The sequence below is a fragment of the Merops nubicus genome, unplaced genomic scaffold, assembly GCF_000691845.1.
Source record: "Merops nubicus isolate BGI_N331 unplaced genomic scaffold, ASM69184v1 scaffold15863, whole genome shotgun sequence".
Classification (NCBI taxonomy): domain Eukaryota; kingdom Metazoa; phylum Chordata; class Aves; order Coraciiformes; family Meropidae; genus Merops; species Merops nubicus.
Window position 1 is genome coordinate 27,864 of NW_008599724.1, and position 19,261 is coordinate 47,124.

General features: G+C 45.4%; 1 protein-coding gene across 1 annotated transcript in view; it reads left to right on the plus strand.

The window, feature by feature from the left end:
* The window catches only part of LOC103770239 (disheveled-associated activator of morphogenesis 2-like), a gene marked incomplete at its 5' end in the record, with an annotated part of 36,448 nt that extends 24,248 nt beyond the window's left edge, over positions 1-12,200 (plus strand). Inside the window, 3 exons of the mRNA XM_008937494.1 lie at positions 2,104-2,235; positions 9,871-10,041; positions 11,985-12,200. Of these exons, the coding sequence (XP_008935742.1) occupies positions 2,104-2,235; positions 9,871-10,041; positions 11,985-12,200 (519 nt within the window). The remainder of the gene's footprint in view (positions 1-2,103; positions 2,236-9,870; positions 10,042-11,984) is intronic.
* Positions 12,201-19,261: the final 7,061 nt, after the last annotated feature.

Consider the following 19,261-nt stretch of genomic DNA (forward strand, 5'->3'; position numbering starts at 1 on the left):
CACTTGAGAAACCACGGCCGTGGCTGAATCATTTCATCTCTCTTGGGAACCAGCAGCCCAGCCCAGCAGAGGCTGTTGTGCTGGTAGGACTAGCATAGGCCACTTCTGGAAGATACAGAAGAGTTTCTTATTCTCTGGCATTGCTCTTGGGCTGATTACATAGTCATGCTGGCTGCTTGTGTGGGGTTTTATTATTATTATTATTTTGGAAGAATTATTCTGCAGGGAAGAACTGAATTTGCAATTGAAGGGCAGACCACCTAATCATAATTTTGCTTTGAAAAACACTGCTTTCCAATAACAGTCCCAAATGCTGTAGCTTTCAACAGTGAGTAAGATGACAGAACTGTTATACTCACCTACTTGGGGAGGGGGAAAGAGGGGAGGGCCTAGAGGAACTTTCAGCTAAAATTAGCTTTAAATCAGAATGGGAAAGAGCGGCTGAAAAAAAAAAATGCATAATTCTTAGAAGCATGTGAAGTGACATTTCATGTACTTGTAAGGTACAATTCAAGGTGAACATAACATAGAGACAATTCATTGCAAAGTGATATAACTGAATAGTGTTCCCAGGACCGTCCCTTGTGATGTGGTAGGAAAACCAATGGAGAAAAGGATGTAATGCAGAAGAGGGGAAGTAACACTTCTTTAATGTGGACTTTTCTCCAGCCACCTGTTTGTTGCTTTTCCTGCACCTTTTTTTGCTTGTGGTTACATTCTCCTTCCAGCTCACGTCAGACCAGATGATATATCACATCTGATTTTAGATTGCTGATGGCCAAAATCATTCTTTGCATTCAGCAGCACTGTGGAGCAAATCCCAAGGAGCTTCTCAGCAGAGATGTTTATAAACCCACCCATTTGGCCCTGGGAACCAGTATTTTGATGACCAGCAACAGAGAGCACCAAACATGCATGTAGCTGGAGTTGCAGCCAGCACAAAAATGTTTTTTTCCAAAGGGAACAGAGGGTCAGATTATAACTTGACCTGCTGTTTCATGCTGCTTTCCCCACAGAGAAAGTAAGGCTTTATCATTTCCACTGATTATTCAGCTGAGAATAAAAATGAGGCCTAGATAACAATTTCTTTGTCCCCGTGAGACTGTCAACAGCACACAAGCCAAGAGCAGGCCCAGGAGACTGCCAGTCTTACTATAAACTAGTCATTTTGAGAAGCTCTGTAGCTCTTTCTGTGCCACAACTATGATGAATAGAGTAAGGGAAGAGATAGCATGGGTAATCTTGGCTTAATACTAAAAAACTTGAGCCAGAAAGAATCTTACTACTTTTTTTTATTATTTTTTTTTTTTCCTTTCTGTAGGTAGTGGACAAGTAGAGCTTAGTCTCCTGTGGTTTTATGTGTTTTTTTTGGGTTTTTTTTGGTTGGTTGGTTGTTTTGTTTTGTTTTTTCCCCATAAATCTTCATCTCACAATAGCCCCAGTTTATGACTCTGTGACTTTCATGACAACCAAGCTAATGCTTATTGGTTAGCAGGGTGCCAGTAAATGTTACACCTGACCTCTGTCTGTGTGTTCTTCAGTGAGATGTCTAATTCTGATGTCTTTTTTGCTGCCTACCTAATGCTTTTCAGAGAACCAATGCAGAGATGCAGAGCTAGGAGCTATATAGATTATTAACATGTGCATGCAAGTATACAGCCTTTTGAGTCACAATGAGAAGAAAAGATGGAGGGAAACTCACTATTAAAATCTACAAATTCACTTGCTACACAATCCAGGTTCTCTATTATTTGTCATTTTGCATTGGAAAACAAACTGCAGCATTTCACATACTTGATGCTTAAATTACAAAGTTGCATTAGAAATTCAACATGTTGATGGCTTTCTTGGGAGTGGGTGTTGTTTGAGCATAAAGGGAACTGCAACTATGACCCTCCTTCATCCCATCTTAACTTCCCCTTTCATGCTGAAAAGATAAAACCTTTGACTTAGAAAGTGGTTTCTGAATTACAGTCTGGATGAATTGTGTGTGGAGTGTGAGCAGAGCATGCTCTGCACTGAGTAAAACAGATGGGCTTTCCTGCTCCTTGTCAGTGAGCAATCTTTGACCCTTGCCTGTCTCTCTCTCTTCTTCTCTATCAGGAACTGGATTATCAGAAGAGACGCATGCGGGAATCAGGGGACAGGTTTGTTCCTGTCATGAGCGATTTCATCACTGTGGCCAGTTTCAGCTTCTCTGAGTTAGAAGACCTTCTCAACGAGGCTAGAGACAAGGTAAGAATACCTTTTGAAGTGTTTGAGGTTTCACTGTGTCCTTTCAGTGTCTGTATCTCCATTACCAGATTTGTGCAACTAAGGTTTGTCCTTTGCTAATGACTGGAGCCTGGCACTAATCCCTCTATCTCTCAGCTGAATGAAGAAGAATTTATATGAAAAGATCATAAGCAGAAGAAAATGTTTAGAGAAGAGCAAGTTCTAAAGTGAATGATATGTAGTGGCAAATCTGCCCTTGGGCCCAGTGTTGGTTTGGTGTTATAGATAGTGGTGGTCCTTTCTTTTGGCATATGAGGACAAAACCCCAATGAAGATTCTTTACAAGGTCAGTTGGGGGTTAAAAGCTGGCAAGTGGTGCATGTGCAGCACTGCAATGCAGCCTTCCTTGATCAGACACTTGCAGGAAAAATGCTGTCCTTTTGCTTTAAGAAAAACCAGAGAATCTCCCTATACACAGATCAATATGTCTAGAAAATTGTCACACACTTTTTTAGACATAGCCAACATAAAGCACTCGACATAAAGAGTTGTTTTATTTTAATGACTATAACATGCTTAGGGAACATTTTTCTACATTCCCCTCACACACCCTTACTATGTTTGAACACGTGCCATTCAAACTTCTGCTCAACCTATGGCTTTAGTTCTTCCACTGGCAAAAAGCTGCTTTTGGACTCTTAAAAGAGAACTGTCTGTCCTTAGCAGTACTGAGCTATTTCTCATGTTTGCGTCATATTACTTTTCCCCCTCTCTTCTTCCTCTTTTTCCTCTTTTTTCTTAAAAAAAAGTAAAGGGAAAAGAAAGCTGGAAATTTTCAACAAACCAGATGTACTTTGCAAAACCTGTAACATCTTCCAACCTCAACGGGCTCTCCGTGCTTGTTGAATCACAAGCTTTTTTTCTTACCATGGAAACCTACTATAACTAGCCAATTAAAGGAAGAGGGGGACCAAGACATCAGATTATTCTGTTCTTTTTTGTTTTCTCAGAGCAAAGCAAGTTGAAAAAAAAGGTAGTGGGAGCGGGAAGACTTATGAAAATATCCTAATGGGCCCAGGAAGAATTGGTCTGGTTCACAGATTTATTAATAATAATGAAGCCCTAGTTTTAACAGCTGGAGTTGGATATCCTTCTAAATATAGATGCGGCTAATTGATTGCCATGAGTTAATCAGAGCCATGTTTCCTCAGCTGGGATTTAAAACAATACAAATTACATTTTCAAACCTGGGAAATTGTTGCTTGTTTGTTTTCTAAATGTCTTAGTATTAGCAAAAGTAGTTTCTGTACTCCTTTTAGTCATGGAAACAGTCCATTACCATGGTGTGGTGCTGACCTTCTCTGAAGACGACATTTTTCACAATCCCATGCAGAACTTTTTTTGGCTGTTTTACTTAAATGGGACAATTTACGGTTAGTGGCCATGAGGAGGAAGTGATATTTTAAATTTAAAGAGCCAGGTTGTCATATGCAGGCATCCCTGTTCACAGAGAAAGCCTTGTAACTGTACTTATCTTCATGCAGTAAACAGATGGCTTGGTTAAGAACTGATTGAAAACTTAGACTGACTCCCTAGCACAGCTGGTTCTTGTTCTTCTTGTGTTTTTCTCACTTTCAATACCACTTTATAAGGGAATATATAGATTAGATCAAGGGATAATGTTTTCTGCCATTTCCCATAAACTGGAAAGTAGGGGCAGGACAAAGTGAAATTCTGCCCTGGAATCCTTCACCAGTTTTTATGTGTTTGAAGAGAGGAAAAATGGATTATTTTTTTATACATCAGAAAGAGCATTTTGTTTGTGAAAATTTTTCTTTGTGTTTCCTATGGGGAAGCAATGAAAATGCTCAGGCAGAGGAACAGTGGCCTCGCATGGTATGAATTTTATTTTCCTACTTGAAAAAAGTGACAACTTGCCCTATATGAAGTTTTACAACATACTTAAATGTTGACAGGGATGAATTTAGATCATTAGACTACATCATAACTCTTATACTTTGTGCTTGGCTTACAACAAACCTGTTTTTAAAATGTTTTGGATCTTCCTAGAAGAACAAGGTCTCCTTACTCAGGTATTGCCGTTCCTATGATGCATTTAAAACTTATGCCTCTTTATAGAGGTAAAAGGGAGGCTGCTGCCTGGGCAAAGGTGATGAGGCAGGTAGGAAAAGTGTCCCCAGTCTTTCTCATGACAAATCCTCTCAAGAAGTGTGTTTATCATGATAGAGAAAGGAGTTCAGACTCTGCACATGCATTTAATAAGCTTAGCACATATAGTAACTGAAGAACAGCAAGGCAGTGAAAGCCAAAACCCATTTAAGGAAATAGTAATTAATGGCAGAATGCTATGGAGCATACAGTAATACTGTAGTCCAAGTGCCAGTTACAGGCAGTGCACTTCAATCATTTATTTTAGGGGACTAGTATTTTCTGTCAGCCACTGGGGCTAATGAATAAGGAAAGGATCAGAATGGAGACTGAGGAACTCCAGACAAGGTGTGTTAGAAAGGGCATGAGCAGGCACCACAGCTGGCTGTCAGGAACAGCCTTTTGGTAAATGAATTACATAGCTGTTGTACAGTAACTTAGAACTGCAGTTGCATCAGGGCAGGTTGACATCTAACATATCAGAAATGTTTGTAGCACCTTGTCTCATCCCATTTGGTGGGCTACAAGGGAGTCGAATCCTTATAATCCCCCCAAAAAGGGCTACCTCTGAACAGCAAGGCCACAGAGGTGTTGTAGTCACAGCAATGACTCAGAAAACAGCACAAAACCATTTATTAGTTCTTCCTAATGACAATCAGTAAAGGCACATGGTTGAACAGCAGTTTCCTTACTTGCAATGTAAGGCTAAAAAAGTGGCATTCCTTAATCTTAATAAAAATTAGTAGAAGAGAGATAGAAAAGTAAGACAGAAAAGAAAAGATAGGAGAAAGTTAACAGAACCACCCATGGATTCAGCTGTGTTGTCTTGAGCTGAGGTCCTCGGCCATAGGTGATGGGTCTACACCGATTCTTTTGAGTCTCAAGTTTTTAGAGAGATATGTCCTCCCGTGGGGGAGTGTCTAAGTTGCTGGGTGGTCTGTAAGTTACACGTGCATATCATAGAGTTGAGTATCTCAAAATGAGGTGAGGAGTGTTTCATAGGGTTTTGGGTGGTCGTTTTGATCGGGTACCCCCATAAAGTGTCTGACCAGTACTTGACCTCCTCCAAGTGTGCACTCTGTTGAAGTCAGGGGAGTGAAGTTAGTCGGCCCGGCCTCTGCTGGGGCCCACCAGCTCCTCCCATATCTCCACTGCAGAGCCCACACCTGTGTGAGAGCTCCCGCTCCTGAATCTCCACCATAGAGCTGGTACTTGTGTAAGAGTTTCAAGGCAAGTTCACCTTACCATCCTTGACATGCATATATCTCCATTTTGGGGCTGCTTGAGTCATTGTTAACCTCCTGTGAGAATCCTTTAAGAGCATTTAGGCACAAGGAGGCCTGGGTTCAGCCCTGCCTGAAATTGGGCAGGGCCATTCCATTAACTGATCTGAATCTGTCCCATAAAGAGAAGAGACATTTATTTGACCTGCCTCAGGGCAGGCTTGGAGTCTTCATAACAGCAAATTCAGGATCACCTCTGTGGGGAAGACAGTTCACGGTGCATGGCTACACAGTGTAATTCAGTTGTGAATGGACTTCTCCTGCAACAGCAGACAGCACAGACGGCAGGGAATTTTTATCATGGCTGTTTTTCCTCCTCCTCCTCCTCGAGCCCTGTTCCTGTCGTTTCCAGAGCTCTTCTGCCACTGTTTAACATTTCATTGGCAAGCCCAGCAGAGAGCATGTATGCTGCTGTCCCGCGCTCCCTCTCCTTGCTAAAATGGCTTTTTAAAATAAACAACTGTCTAAACGATTTGCTTTGGCAAGAGGATGAATTCAGTGGAAAGTTTGGCAGAGGAAGCAGAGCTGGCACTGAGCTCGTGGACCTGTTATATCATGGAGCTTGGGGGCCCTTATGGTGTGGAAATGAAGTTTTTAATGAAAAAAAAGCGGTACCATCCTGTGTTGCAGTGGAAAAGCTGCTGAAACACAGTTTTCCATCTTGCTTTTGCCCATGTCATCTGTCCCTAAATGACTTCGGGAATAAGCAAGTTTCAGCTCTTGTTCCACAATATTACAGCACGTCACAAAATTCTGGGAAGCGTTGAGCGTGCATGAGGACTCAGCTACAGATTTCACAACTGTGCAAGACAGCAGGTACTGTTTGGCAGGGAGGCTTCTCAGGGAGCAGCTGAACGACTGTGCAGGGTGACACAGCTCCTGCAGCAGAGAGCAGAAGAGAGGGCTGGCTCCAGAGCACCTTGATCTGCACTGTGCTGCCTCTCACACCCAGGGAAACGTAGGAAATGTGTTTTTACTCACTGTGGGCAGGGATGAGCCTGAGGTTCCTACCAGGGTTGGGGGGGCTGCCTCCAGCACCTCGCTGCCCCTCGGCCTGGCACCGGTGCTTGGAAAAAGCACACGCGATAACAGAGCCAGAGCTACAGGGAAATAGAAGAAGTCATGTAAACAGGGGGGTGTGTTGCAGTTTAAACAGGGAAAAGGCAGCATGGTTCAGCTTTACAATAATGCACGGGATTGATGTAGTGCCCTAAAGATATGAACAACAGGTTTTTGCTGTTTCCTGCAATAGATTAGTGGGGCAACGCTTTCTGTTCTGTAGCAAACGGAGAAAGGAAGGATCCCAGAGGGAGCATGAAGTCCCAAGCCACATCATGGGCAGAGTTGGAAGCAGAGGCTGGATCTCCTGACTTGCCTTCCTCTGCTCAGTCGAGGTGGAGTTTTTTTGAGGGGATAGAGAAAGAAGGAAAATGTTTACTTCAGCGAACCGCAGATTTCTCTTTCTTATTATTTTAGTACATCTAGCTCACAAATTTTTGCTTTTCATCTCCCTCTGCTTTACAGTAAGTGATTGTGACCTACTAAGCCATGTTACAGGGCACCAAAGACAGGCTGTTCTCAGCCTCCTCCTCACGGCTGCTTAGAGACCACAAACACCTTATACTCATGAGTGTCTCTGGAAGGCTCCCAGGCTGCTGAGTCTTTCCAGCACAGCAACAGTGTTTCTTCTCTGAGTGGCAGCAGGAAGGCAGTGGCAAAAGCCCCTCTGCCAGGGTGACAAGAACTAGCTGGTGCTGGTAGTTGGGTGACACGCCGTGTGCAGGACATTTGCAGACAACACCACCCTCTAATGGAGACTTCCATGTATGTAGGATCCAAGAGCCCCAGGCAAGGCCCCCCTCCTTTTCAACGCCCTGCCTCCCTAAAAGACTAGGAAAACCATATGGGTGTTCATGGGCACAAAGCAGCTTGGTTCCTGTGTGCCCCCTCACACACCTTTGCTGTGCACAGGAGGAACACAGGGGACAGAGGTGGTGCATCAGCAGGTACAACAGGCATCTCCTGGGGGCTGCCCCTGGAATACAGGCTTCACAGGAGGTGGACAAGCCTTCCGTCTAGCTGGCAGGTCCAGTCACTGCTCTCAGTTTTTGCCTTGTTTTCACAGGAGTTAACCACAAGTTAAGTGGCAAGAGATTCCAGGTAGCACATCTCCTGTGAGCAATGGGCTTCAGGCACTTTGTGTGCCCACGTAGCAGTGCTGGTGCCTGTGCTGAAATCTTTCTCTGGCACTCCTGCTCCCCTGGCATGCTAGAGCAGCCAAGCTAAGAAAATGTGTCACATGGACATGCTTTATCTCCTGTGGTATTGACAGCTTATATTTTCTCTGCTGGTGTTGGTCAGTGTGGATTACTGTGAGACAGCTGCACTTTCCTTACATTCAAGCATATTGTGTACATTATATACAGAGAAAATACATATATAGAGAGAGAAGGGTAAGGAGAGGGAGTAGATGTGCATGCTTGTGTGTGCGTGTCTTCAGAGGTTTCACAGAAAAGGAGTTAAAACAGAGAAGTAATCTGTTACAGTTTCCATACTGTGAAGCCCTTCCATGACTCGCTGCTATAGTGCTTCCTTCAACTCCTGCCATGTTTGGTAGCTCAAAGCAACTTGCATTTCTTCCAACACTTTTGGTTTTTTTTTTCCCCCCCTCCAGATACTTTGGGTTTCTTTGTTTATTTCTGGCTGAGAACACAGCCTTTTTAAAGAAAAAAGAAGCTATTGCTTCAAACTGCTTTGTGGGCCTGGCAGGGAAAGCAGAGGAGGGGAGATGCCGAATCTCTCAGGCTGTGCCAGAAGGAAGCTGCTTTCCTTGGAGATTTCTTCCCCCTGCAGTTGACTGGGAGATGTTGTTTATGCTTTACCTGGTACAGGGCCAGTGGGGCTTATAAGACACGCTTCCAAACTCGTTTTGTGCTTGAAATTGGAGCCTGAACTGTTCTTACAGGCTTTTCTGTTCTGCAAGAGCACCCACCTAAGGAAAGGGAAGCTGTGCTGTGTTCCTGTGCGCTGCATACACACACACACATTGGAATCTGAGGGCTGTCCACAGCCTGGGGGAGTCTGGGTTTGGTTTGGTGAACACTGAGGTCTGTAAGGATGCTCTGTGGCACAGTGGTGGTGTGTTACAGTGCAGGCAGGGACTGCTGATGGAGCTGTGTCAGGGCACCAGTGCCATCAGGAATGTGTTGTTGGTCCTGCCTGTCGTGATGCAGAGGTGCATGAGTGAAAGTGGGTGGATGATGATTCAGCTTTTGGATGCATACACTAACATGTGACTTAGTGGACATGTGCATATATGCTGTTGACAGATGATATATGCATGCATTTGAGTGCATTTTGGTGAGTACAGAGGTATGCTTTGGAGTATGAGAGAGCAAAGAAGAGAGTACAGCTACTGCAGGACTGATGTCCAAGGGCCAGGGGTTGCTGTGAATTTACCATATCCCAATCAGGACTGCCCAGTGACTGAAGTCCTGCCAGTTGGCTGCCTCCATATGCATCCTGCAGCCTCAACAGTTGCCTTTTAAAATAAAAGCCACTTGTGATGTATTCACTCTCTTTCAAGTCTTCCCGGGAGTCCTGGCTGCTTTCCTTGCCCCTCTCCTCTGCCATGTCTGTTCATAGTCTGCTCTCTCCCAGGCAACACCCTGACTCAGAGGACTCCAGAGTGACAGATGACATAGCAAAAGGCTCCTGAGAGGACAGACTCTAATGTTGTTGCAATAAAACCCTCTAACTCCAGCCATTTTAAAAGTGGATTCGAGGGGAAGGTGGACGGGGAAAGGATGAGCTAAAACTACTTGTTTGGCAGCTAGCCCACTGTCTTCCTTGCTCCTGGTGTCCCACAGCTGCAGCTGAGATGTGGCCAGACGATCGTCCTCTGAAATTACATCATCACCCTCAGGCACTGAACATGTTGAATTTTGTATAAGTGGACAGCTAGTGCTCTCCAGCACTGCTTCCCCCTGTTCCCAGAGGATATCCAGGAGAGCAGACTCCTCAAGGACAGAGTCACCTGCCTTAGGGAGAGGCACTTCTGCTGCCAGGGGGTAGTTTCTGCTCTCGCTGTGTGAACGCTCAGAGAATATTGAATTGCGTGCGTGGTTACTCCTCAGCTTTCCTCACTGTCTTCACCAAACTGCCTGCCTAATTATTGCTCTTGTGTTTTCTACCCCCTTGACAGTATGCCAAGGCACTGAAGCATTTTGGAGAGAGTGAGGGCAAGATGCAGCCAGATGAATTTTTTGGCATCTTCGACACTTTCTTACAGTCATTTGCAGAGGCCAAGCAAGATCTGGAGAATATGAGGAAGAAAAAAGAAGAGGAGGAGCGCAGGGCACGCATGGAGGCCATGGTGAGGACCTGGGCACGGGAAGGTTTTCCTTTCTTAAGAGAGAAAGATTGAGAGAGCCAATCTCAATGCTCATGTCCTGTCGTTGTTTTAGGTCCTTCTCTCTGCCACCTCTCCTTGGCATCATTCTCTTCACAAATTATAACATTTTTCCTGCTGGCTGTCATGTCAGCTTCCAAGCGCATACAGTTTGGCTCCTAAATTACCCTCTTTTGGATTCAAATACCAAATCTAGCCCTGCCTGTTCTGCCTGGGCACTTTGCAGAATGGTGCTGCCCCTGCCCAGTGCCAGACTGTCCTGCTTTTGGGCTCCAGGCTCTGTGCAAAACACTGGGAGCCAGATCCCCCTCAGCCCTGCCAGCTGGTCAGCTTCCACTCAGACTCCATCATCATCTGCTGCGTGCCTGTCGCCCGACGGCGTATGGTGACACGGGGAATGCCCTGGCACCTGCTGCAGCTCACACTGCCAGTATTCCTCTCTGGCCAGCCTTGGTGCCTTGATTACCAGGGCCACGTCTGGCCTGCATGGTGAGAGAGCTTTTGTGCATCGTTGATTTTGCTGCTGGGAGGCAGACGTGTGTGTCCCCAGGGGTTCATGTGAACCATCCTCCCCCTCTAAGCTCGGCCATTCCCGAGGCCTGAGAAAATCCCTGGCCTCCTTCCCTCCTACCAGCACTTTAACCCCAGCTGCTGCCAGGGCCCTGTGATGTGCTGTGGGGAGTTGCTGCTTTAAATGTTTGCTGTGCCCAGAGCACTGGTGTGTGCCTTGTAGAAGAGGAGAGAGGTAAAATGCCAGGATGCCAGCAGCCTTACTGTTGGACACAGGGATAAAATGCTGGGAATTAGGCTCAGGTTTCCTCTCAGCCAGCCTGGAAAGTGTAGGAGCCCACTCTTGAACCACTAGGATGGTTTCATAGGCCCAATACACCAGAAGAGAGGCTGCAGTTTGCTTATGAAAAGAGTCTTCTGGCAACATGTGGCTAGCATGCAGAGCAAGTGACCTGCTTCCTGACAGCTGCATCCATCCCTTGCCATTTCCACTGGTCTTGGAGCTGAGCAGGGGAGGAGGATAACTGAGCTCCCTGGAGCTACCCTAGGGAGGCCGAGGGCATCTCTTTGACAGGTGGATCTATCCAGTGATTTGTAAAAGCAGCAGTTCTCTTTCGTTGTTCTTTGTGTTTATAACACAAAGTTAAGAGTTGAGGCAATGTGCCTTCCTCTTCCCATCACTTCCACACGCTGCCTCCATCCAAACATGAGCTGTTTGTTGGATAGGGTTTCTGCTGATGTTTTGATATCTCAAACAATTTTAATTCTTCAGTATGTTTAGCTTGCAGCTTTCTAGAGGTTTTTGTTTCTTTTCTTCCTTCTGTGGGACTGCAGCCTTGCTGCCTGTCAATTTACCTAGCTATGCCCCAAGTGTAAAGCTATTTGTGACTATACTAGTGACTGTGGTTCCTATAGACACATCCAAACTAACTTGAAACTCACTAGGTTAGGTACTGCCAGCATAGTAGATGCTGCCACACTAATGTAACTGCAAGCCTGATCCCAGAAGCTGGCTCATTACCTCTGCCAGCTTCACTTGTCGAGTGTCATTTGGCACAGCTACTTTGCTGGCACTATCCTGCTGTAAAATCAGTGCAAAACAGCAGCAGCATACCCAGATCCTGTGTGTTGCCTCTGCTCCAGGGTGGTAGTGCTTTGTGAGGCAAACGTATGATGCTACTCATTCCTCATCTCTCCTGCTCTCTGCTTACCTGTGCAGAAGAGGGGAAGCCCAGCATGGTTGCCTGTTACTCTTGGCACAAGTGATGGCCCTGTGGATAAGCTCCTGGTCTCCCTTTTTCCCTAAACTGTACTGGTGTATCTCAGCTGCTTCCTGGCAGTGTGCCTAGCAGTCTGACACCTTAGCTAATCCTAAACTTCTGTGTCTTTCTCCACAGCTAAAGGAGCAGAGGGAAAAAGAGAGGCGACAGAAGAAAGCAAAAGCTGGAAGCATCTCTGAAGAGGGTGGGGAATTTGATGACCTGGTGTCAGCATTACGGTCGGGTGAAGTCTTTGACAAAGACTTATCCAAGCTCAAGCGCAACCGCAAGCGTTCGGGGAACCAAGGCTTGGAGACGAGCCGGGAGAGGGTGGTGACAAAGCTAAATTATTAATTACAAGAGGAAGAAAAATAATCAGCCAAAAGAAGGTGATGAAAAAGTGCAAAACAAGGGAGACGAATGTGTGCGATGGCGCCTGGCTGACAGCTGCCCCAAAGGATTTCTCTGGTCTGTGGCTAGAGACGTTACCTTTCCATGATCAGCTTTCCTCTCCTCCCTCTTCTGTGCTCCTCATTTGAACCATTATAAAAGTGCCTCTGTGGAGCCAGCAGGGCCTGTGACTGGGCCATGCAGAGCTGACAGATTTGATTCTGGGAGTTTATTGTGTCATCAAAGGCCTCATGGTGATGACAGAAAGTACTTGGGCCTTGCAGACTGCCTCACAGCTGGAGAAAGATAATATTCTACGTGCCAAAGTGAAAGCTAGTCATGATCTCCATCTTGCTGATAATAAGCAAGACTCATTTCAGAGCATCTGTAAACACCTGTCGCTTCTTCAGGATACAGACTGGCTTTCAGGGGCTTGGCAAGATGTGGTTCTCAAGGTTTCCAATTCCCTTCAAGAGTTGGATTTTATAAGCCATTGATTAGCACCTGGAAAATGCTTTTGATCTCATGTTCTGTATAGTGTTTTTGTGTGGCCTACACTGTCCAAAGGAAGTAATTTTCAGAAGAAAGTAATCAAGTTCTGGAGCAAAATGAAATTCAAGAATCAAGGTCAATAGAAAATAATTTGCAAAAGTCGTTTCTAGAAGGAGTTTTCTGGAATTTGTTGATGGCTGAGCCTTGAAGCTGTGAAATGTATCTTCTAGGAAAGAAGCTCTGGCTTTTCTTTAGGAAACTAAGCCACTGCCAGGTTGGGATTACAAGTAGATGACTCTGGAGCCTGTTGTCATTGCTGGAGGGTGGTAGGGAAACTGAACATTTCTCACCTGTTTGTGCAAGATTTCTTAATGCAGGCCAATGGAAACCAGGAGCTCCCCAGTATGATCCACAAGTCACAAGTAGTAAAAAGCAAACCAGGTCACTGGCTGCAAGAGATGAGATTTCTTTCCCACTTGATGCTAACCGTGATTGCTGTTGGCATGAACTGGTCTTTCTATCTAACAGGCTGACCCTCGCTGCACACACCCCACTCTGACCTAGGGGAATCATGTAACTCAGTAAGATATGGATGGCATCAAAAGGAGATCCTTGGGGCCCACAGTGTTTTTCATTCTGAAGAGATCACTTGGGATGAACCAACAGAGGTTCCCATAATGAAAACTGAGAATTTTTCCAGGACACAGGACACAGAATTGTGTAAGCCCACCAGGCTTTGGAGATGGGTTCATTCGTAAGGGAAAACAAACAAATCTGTATTTAAGATACATGTATGATGCACACAGTGTAAAGGCAAAGAACCCCAAGAAGAGACTTGAATCCTGAATTCTGTGTGTTTTCATGGCTGTAGGAACGGGATTGGATTGTGTGGGCTATCATAAGTTTGGTTTGTTGGGTTTTTTTTGAACCTTGTCTTCCTTTTTTATTATCTTCCCTGGAGAAGGAAAAGAAAGAAATGGTGATGGATTCTTCCTCCTAGACAAGAGGAGAACAGAGAGAATATTTGAGAAGAGGGACCCCACCATCCACAAACTATGCATCAATAGTCAACAGCACAAAATGTGAAGGAATCCCAGGGAAGTGAAAAAGCTCTATTTGTCACTTTAATAATTTGGTTTGATTTTTCTCTGAATGTCACTTAACCTCAGGCTCTGCACCAAGTCTGCAGAACAGAACTTCCTCTGCCACGCACGCTGCCTGATCAGTATTACACCCTCCCCATATTGGAGAAGCAAACTCTGGTGGTCTTCCGAACACGTAAACTATGGAAAGAAGCGAAAAAACCGGAACTGTTCAACTCCAGTGTTTCATTGTTTACTGAATTTTGAGTTTCCCACCCCAGAATTTTCCTCCTTATGACATTCCAGACTGCCGCGCCTCTGTCTAGTACTCATGGTAAAGAGCTGGTATCTTACAAGAGCTGGGTGCATTCTCCTCCCTTCCTATCCCCCACTCCCTTTCTGGGATTAGCTATTAACAGCAAGGCCCATTGCAGCGGACACAAGCACCTTGTAGAAGAAAGACTGTATTTCATAAAGGTTTTTGAAAGTTTTAAAAAAGAACTCTCACTTTTTTTAAGCATTTTTTTATTTTAAATTACAAAATGGATTTTTAGAAATGTCTCTTGTAAATTATATTAACAAGCTCCTTGCTGCTCCCTGAAGTAGACATGCTATAGCCCAGCCCTTTTTGTTTGTCTTGTTTTAAAGCATGCCATATAACCTATGCCATGTAAGCCATATGAGAGGTGGTAATATGTGCCAAATTGGTATACAGTTGAGTTTAGATTTGGATAATCCCTGAATTCCAAAGATGATGCTTTTAGGGATTAGAATATCATAGGGTTTTTTTTTTCCTCTCTGTTCTCCCTGGGTTTAGGACTTACCCAGAAATTCAGGTGTAGTGCCAAGGTCAGCCCTGATGTAAGACGATGTGACTCATGGCTCTGTCCAGCTTATGGCTGCTTGCTTGCTCCCCAGGTACTTGTTTGATGAGGCAGACTGTCAGCATGGCAGCACTGTCAGAGCAGAAATACCTCAGGGCAAAACCCTTGAAATAAATACAGCATTCCCCCTGCCCCGGTATTTGTCAAACTACATTTGTGCTGTGCTTTTGGAAACTGAAGTCACTTTGCCAGGCCAAAAATGTAGCAAAAGCAGAGAGAGTGCTAAGCCCCCTGTCCCTTTGTGTGCACAGTTCAACCCCAATTTACAGATCCTGTATGATGGTGCGTGGTGCTCCAGCCACGCCGAGAGTCAACGAAAGCTGCTCTGGTTTTGCCATCTCCTTCACTCATACACAAGCAATAAGAGATTGTGCAACTCCTGTAAATCAGCTGTAGGATATTTATTGGGATGGACAGAAAGCTCCAAGTCATGCCCCTGATTCACTGCAGCTCAACTTTCTCAGCACTCCGGTGCCCCAGACTCCTGTTTTGGTGGCTGAAGGCTCTGTTCAGCTTGCTGGAAAGTCCCCCCTGGCCCTTGACTCCATGGTGAATCTTCATACAGAGGGTTTAGGAAAAGCTCAGTTATACATTGAGGCAAGCTGTGATTTCATATAAGTAGTGACAAGCAGAGAGGCCCATTAATAGGTCTACTGTATGAGATGAGTCTGGCCACACAGAACATAAGGAAAAGAGTTGGCTCTGCTCTAGGGCCTGGTGTCAGAAGTCCTTGCTTCTCATCTCTTGGGTACTGTGAGTGCATCTATGCTCTGTTCTCTATCAGCAGTTATGGTAGAGTTGTCAAGTGCTGAAGGAGAAAGGAAAATCTTACTCCTTGTCCTCTGCAGCTAGCAGAGCCTGAGCTGGTATAGCAAGCAGTCGTGAGGTGTAACATTGAGGCATAACCCCTACTGCACCGAGAGCTGGAGAAGAGCTAGGGGCTGCTGTTGTGCTTGCACATGGGCCTAGCGCCACCATTTTAAGAGAAAATACTGTCTTTGGAAATAAGAGGAGGGGGAGTGAGGAAAGAAGGGTGTAACTGAGGGCTTGTTCTGCTTCCTGCAGAAACGCAGTCATCGCTAACTTTACAATGAAGTTCCTCACACCCAGAAGAGAAGGTACTTTCTAACTCTCCAGACGTCGTCCCTAGAGGTCTGGTGCTCACTCACTCACAAACTCACTCACCCACCTCTGTGTCTCTGCATTGTTCTTAAGCAGGTTGCTTTAGGATTATCCCAGAAAAGACTGAAGACATCCCTCCACCTCCCACTCCCTTTGGTCTGGGTCACTATTCTCAGTCGGTCATAGGCCTCTGGAAATGCTACAAGGTAAAGTGACTTCAGGGCAGCAAGGCCCATCTGTGCCCTGCAGCACAGCTGTCGTCTGGGCACCGGTTCCCTACGAGAGCAGAAGTAGGACTAGTGTCCAGGGGTGAGAGACCCCCCGCTAGGGAGGTGCCCTGGGAGTTCTTCAGAAGCATTTCTGTAACGTGTTCACAGTGTCTGAGGAAGGGAAAGGAATCGCGAGGGGCCCTGGTGGGGGGCTGTGGGGCAGGTGGTTCTGTAATGGTCAGCCCCAGTGGCTGAATCTTTCCTCTTCTTTAGGAAAGCTCACGCTCTGAGCTGGTTTGCATGGGAGAAGCTTCTGTCAGGAGTTTCCATGAGGGGAAAGGAGATCAGTTGTACAGTTGATGATGTACATGATATATGCAGTTTTGTTTCTGGGTTGGTTGTTTTTGGGGTTGTTTTGTTTTGTTCTGTTTTTTTTTGTTTGGGGGTTAAATGATTTAAAAATAAAAGGTTTTAGAAATCTGTAAGGGGAACCTGTAAATCTGACACCTCTATTTATTTTGCCTTATTTTAGTTTGCTATGTTTGTATGTATACACTGCATTACAGCAAAGACTATTGAGACCGTGCCAGGGCATTACACCGGCTGGACGGCTGGCTTGGCTACCGTGTGGCAAGCTGAGCTAGGCAAGGGGATGGGTGTGAGCAGTCTTGGTGTGGGAAGGGGAACAAAACAAATTTCCTCTTGCTTTCATCCTCATCGCTTTGCCCTGCTGATCCTGGTTGTTGGAAAGCACGTGGTGAACTGAGGCAGGTTGGTTATTTCAGAACGCTTTCTATAAGAACTGTTTATTACTCGTGGTGAATCACAGTGAGAAGACTGAGAAGAGTTAAGCTGCAAGCTGGTCGGTCAGACTTCACCCTTCCACACAAATTCTGTCCATAATGCCAGAGAAGTTTGGACAGATGGGCAAAAGTCATTCATGCCTTGTAATTTCTCACCAGAGTTAACGCACTGGTGAGACAAACTGGGGCAGTTCCCTGTCCTCAGAGCTAGTATTCCTTCTTATCTTCAAGGCCAAGGAAGAAAGATTTCCTCTGCTTCCCTTCTCTCCTCCTCTACCCCACCTTCTTCACATTATCCAGGGTAAACAAAGGTAGGGTTTCTACCAACAGAGCCTCTGGCAATCACCAGGTATTTGGGTCGATGGCTCCTTGGCTTCTGTACTCGACACAGATTCCTAGTTGCCTACCATCCAAACCTGTAGTGTCTGTTGGTCACCTTAGCTTCTGTTACCAAAGGTTGAAGAGGCCAACCTGGTAAACACAATTTAGCCAACTGAAAATACAGAATTTATGTATGTTTGTATATATATATAGATAAGCTCTCTACTACTCTAAGTAGTACTTTAGATGACCAGTATCCCCTGAAGTTGGCCAGATTTTGCTCATGGTGCCTGCTGAGAAGGATGCCACTAGTTAAGCATGGTGTTTTTGCACCTCATTCGTGAGGAAGTCTGGATGCTTCCAAACCAAAATCTCCTGTTATGCATGGCAATGTACTGGTTACAGTGGATCTAATCTAGAAGTTGCTCTGGGTTTACACCAGTGTAATTCAGGGTAGCATCTGGATCCAAATTCTCCTATTTAGGCAGTTTTGTCTGTTTATAAGATGTTCCACAGAGCTCATAAAGGGCTGTCCACCACTAGGAGCTCCCACCCAAGAGATCTAGAAAAGCCTCTCTGACAAGACATTTCAACCCTCGCTTCATGCTTGCCCTTAAAAGGGCTCTTTAAAAACCTTTGCAGTTTTTAGGAGAATTTTAAGGAGTTGTCAGGTACCTGAGCCACTCTGTGCTCAACACCTCCCTTCCAAACCATCCCCATCTTCACTGATTCTTCTCCCCTGCAAGCCTGCTCAGCTTGAAACTCACAGGTCACTTTGGGAGCTGCCCCTGCCTGCCAAGCTAGAAAGTACAGTGCTGCTTACTGAAGTGGGAGGTTGTGTGCTGCTGTAATGCCTTGGCGTATCCTCATTTCTTAGTCAGTTTAAGTGAATTAAATGTACAAATCCTGTAGTGTCCTTTTTATCTGTATCTTTTTATAAGAATATACTGTAATACTAAAAAAAAAACAAAAGCAAAAAAATTAAAGATATATTGCCCCCACTGTGTCTCGGTAAATTTCTTTGTAGCTGCATTTTCTGTGCACTGTGATGGCAAGTCTTAAAGGGGAATTGGAATCTGGGTGCAGTTCTTTGCTAAGCTCTGGGTGTTTCTCTTTGGTCAAAAGCATTCAGCTCTTTAGGTGACACAGGCAGTGTAGAAACTTCACAGGTTGTTCTGGGAAAACAAGGAACATGGTGGGACACTGGCACACCCTCCCCACACCTTGTAATGGCAAAGAGCTAATCATGGAGCCACCAGGTTACTATATCCAAGGGTCCTCTTAAAAAGACTGTGAGTAAAGCGCTCTTTCAGAACAACATAGGGAACATGGGAGTTGAAGAAAATAATCTGAGGACAGTCCTGCTATCTAGGAGTTTATAAAACATGCCTGGACGTAACTAATTCAAGAGGGGAAGGGAGGGCAGGGCTGCCGCACTGGCTGTAAACTCTCTTACTTAACTGAGCAACCTCCTGAGAGCAAGAGCGTGGCTCAGAGGAGGAGAGGATTGCTTCAAAGGAAGGAGTTAAATAAGGCCAGCTGAAAAGAAGCCAGGAAAGCCAACATCAGGAGTGAAGCCTTCAGGGATGTGGGAGGGGAGAGCGAGAGAATTTAGACACAGAACAGCAGAGCTAGCAGGAGGCACACAAGGGCTAGGGCTAATTTGTGGCTGAATCAAGGGATGTGCTGAGGAATTCCTTAGAGCTCAGGGGCAGAATCTTGTTTTCATCTTAGGCACAATGTGTGCAGCTGTTTCATTTAGACATGGATCTCCCTGTCTCTGCTAAAGGAAACAGCCTGCTGACAAAATTCGTCCTTAAGCCGCAATTTTAAATGTTTATCTTCAGCCCATCAAAGGGTAGTTTGAACCGTGAGCTCCTGAGAAGCTCATGCCTAGCTTTGAGTGGGAGCCTTGTTGGCTCAGTGCAGAGGTTCCCTGGGACCCCAAACAAAGCCCCAGCTGTTGGTCCTGGCTTTCAGGTGGGAAGGGCTGTGGAAACGAGCAAAAGTAATCGGGATAATTGCTCACACAGACTGAGGACCAACAGGCAGCAGATAAGAGTCTGAGTGCTGTGTGGGCAAGTCCTTGGTTTATGTTTGTTAAAAGGGCTC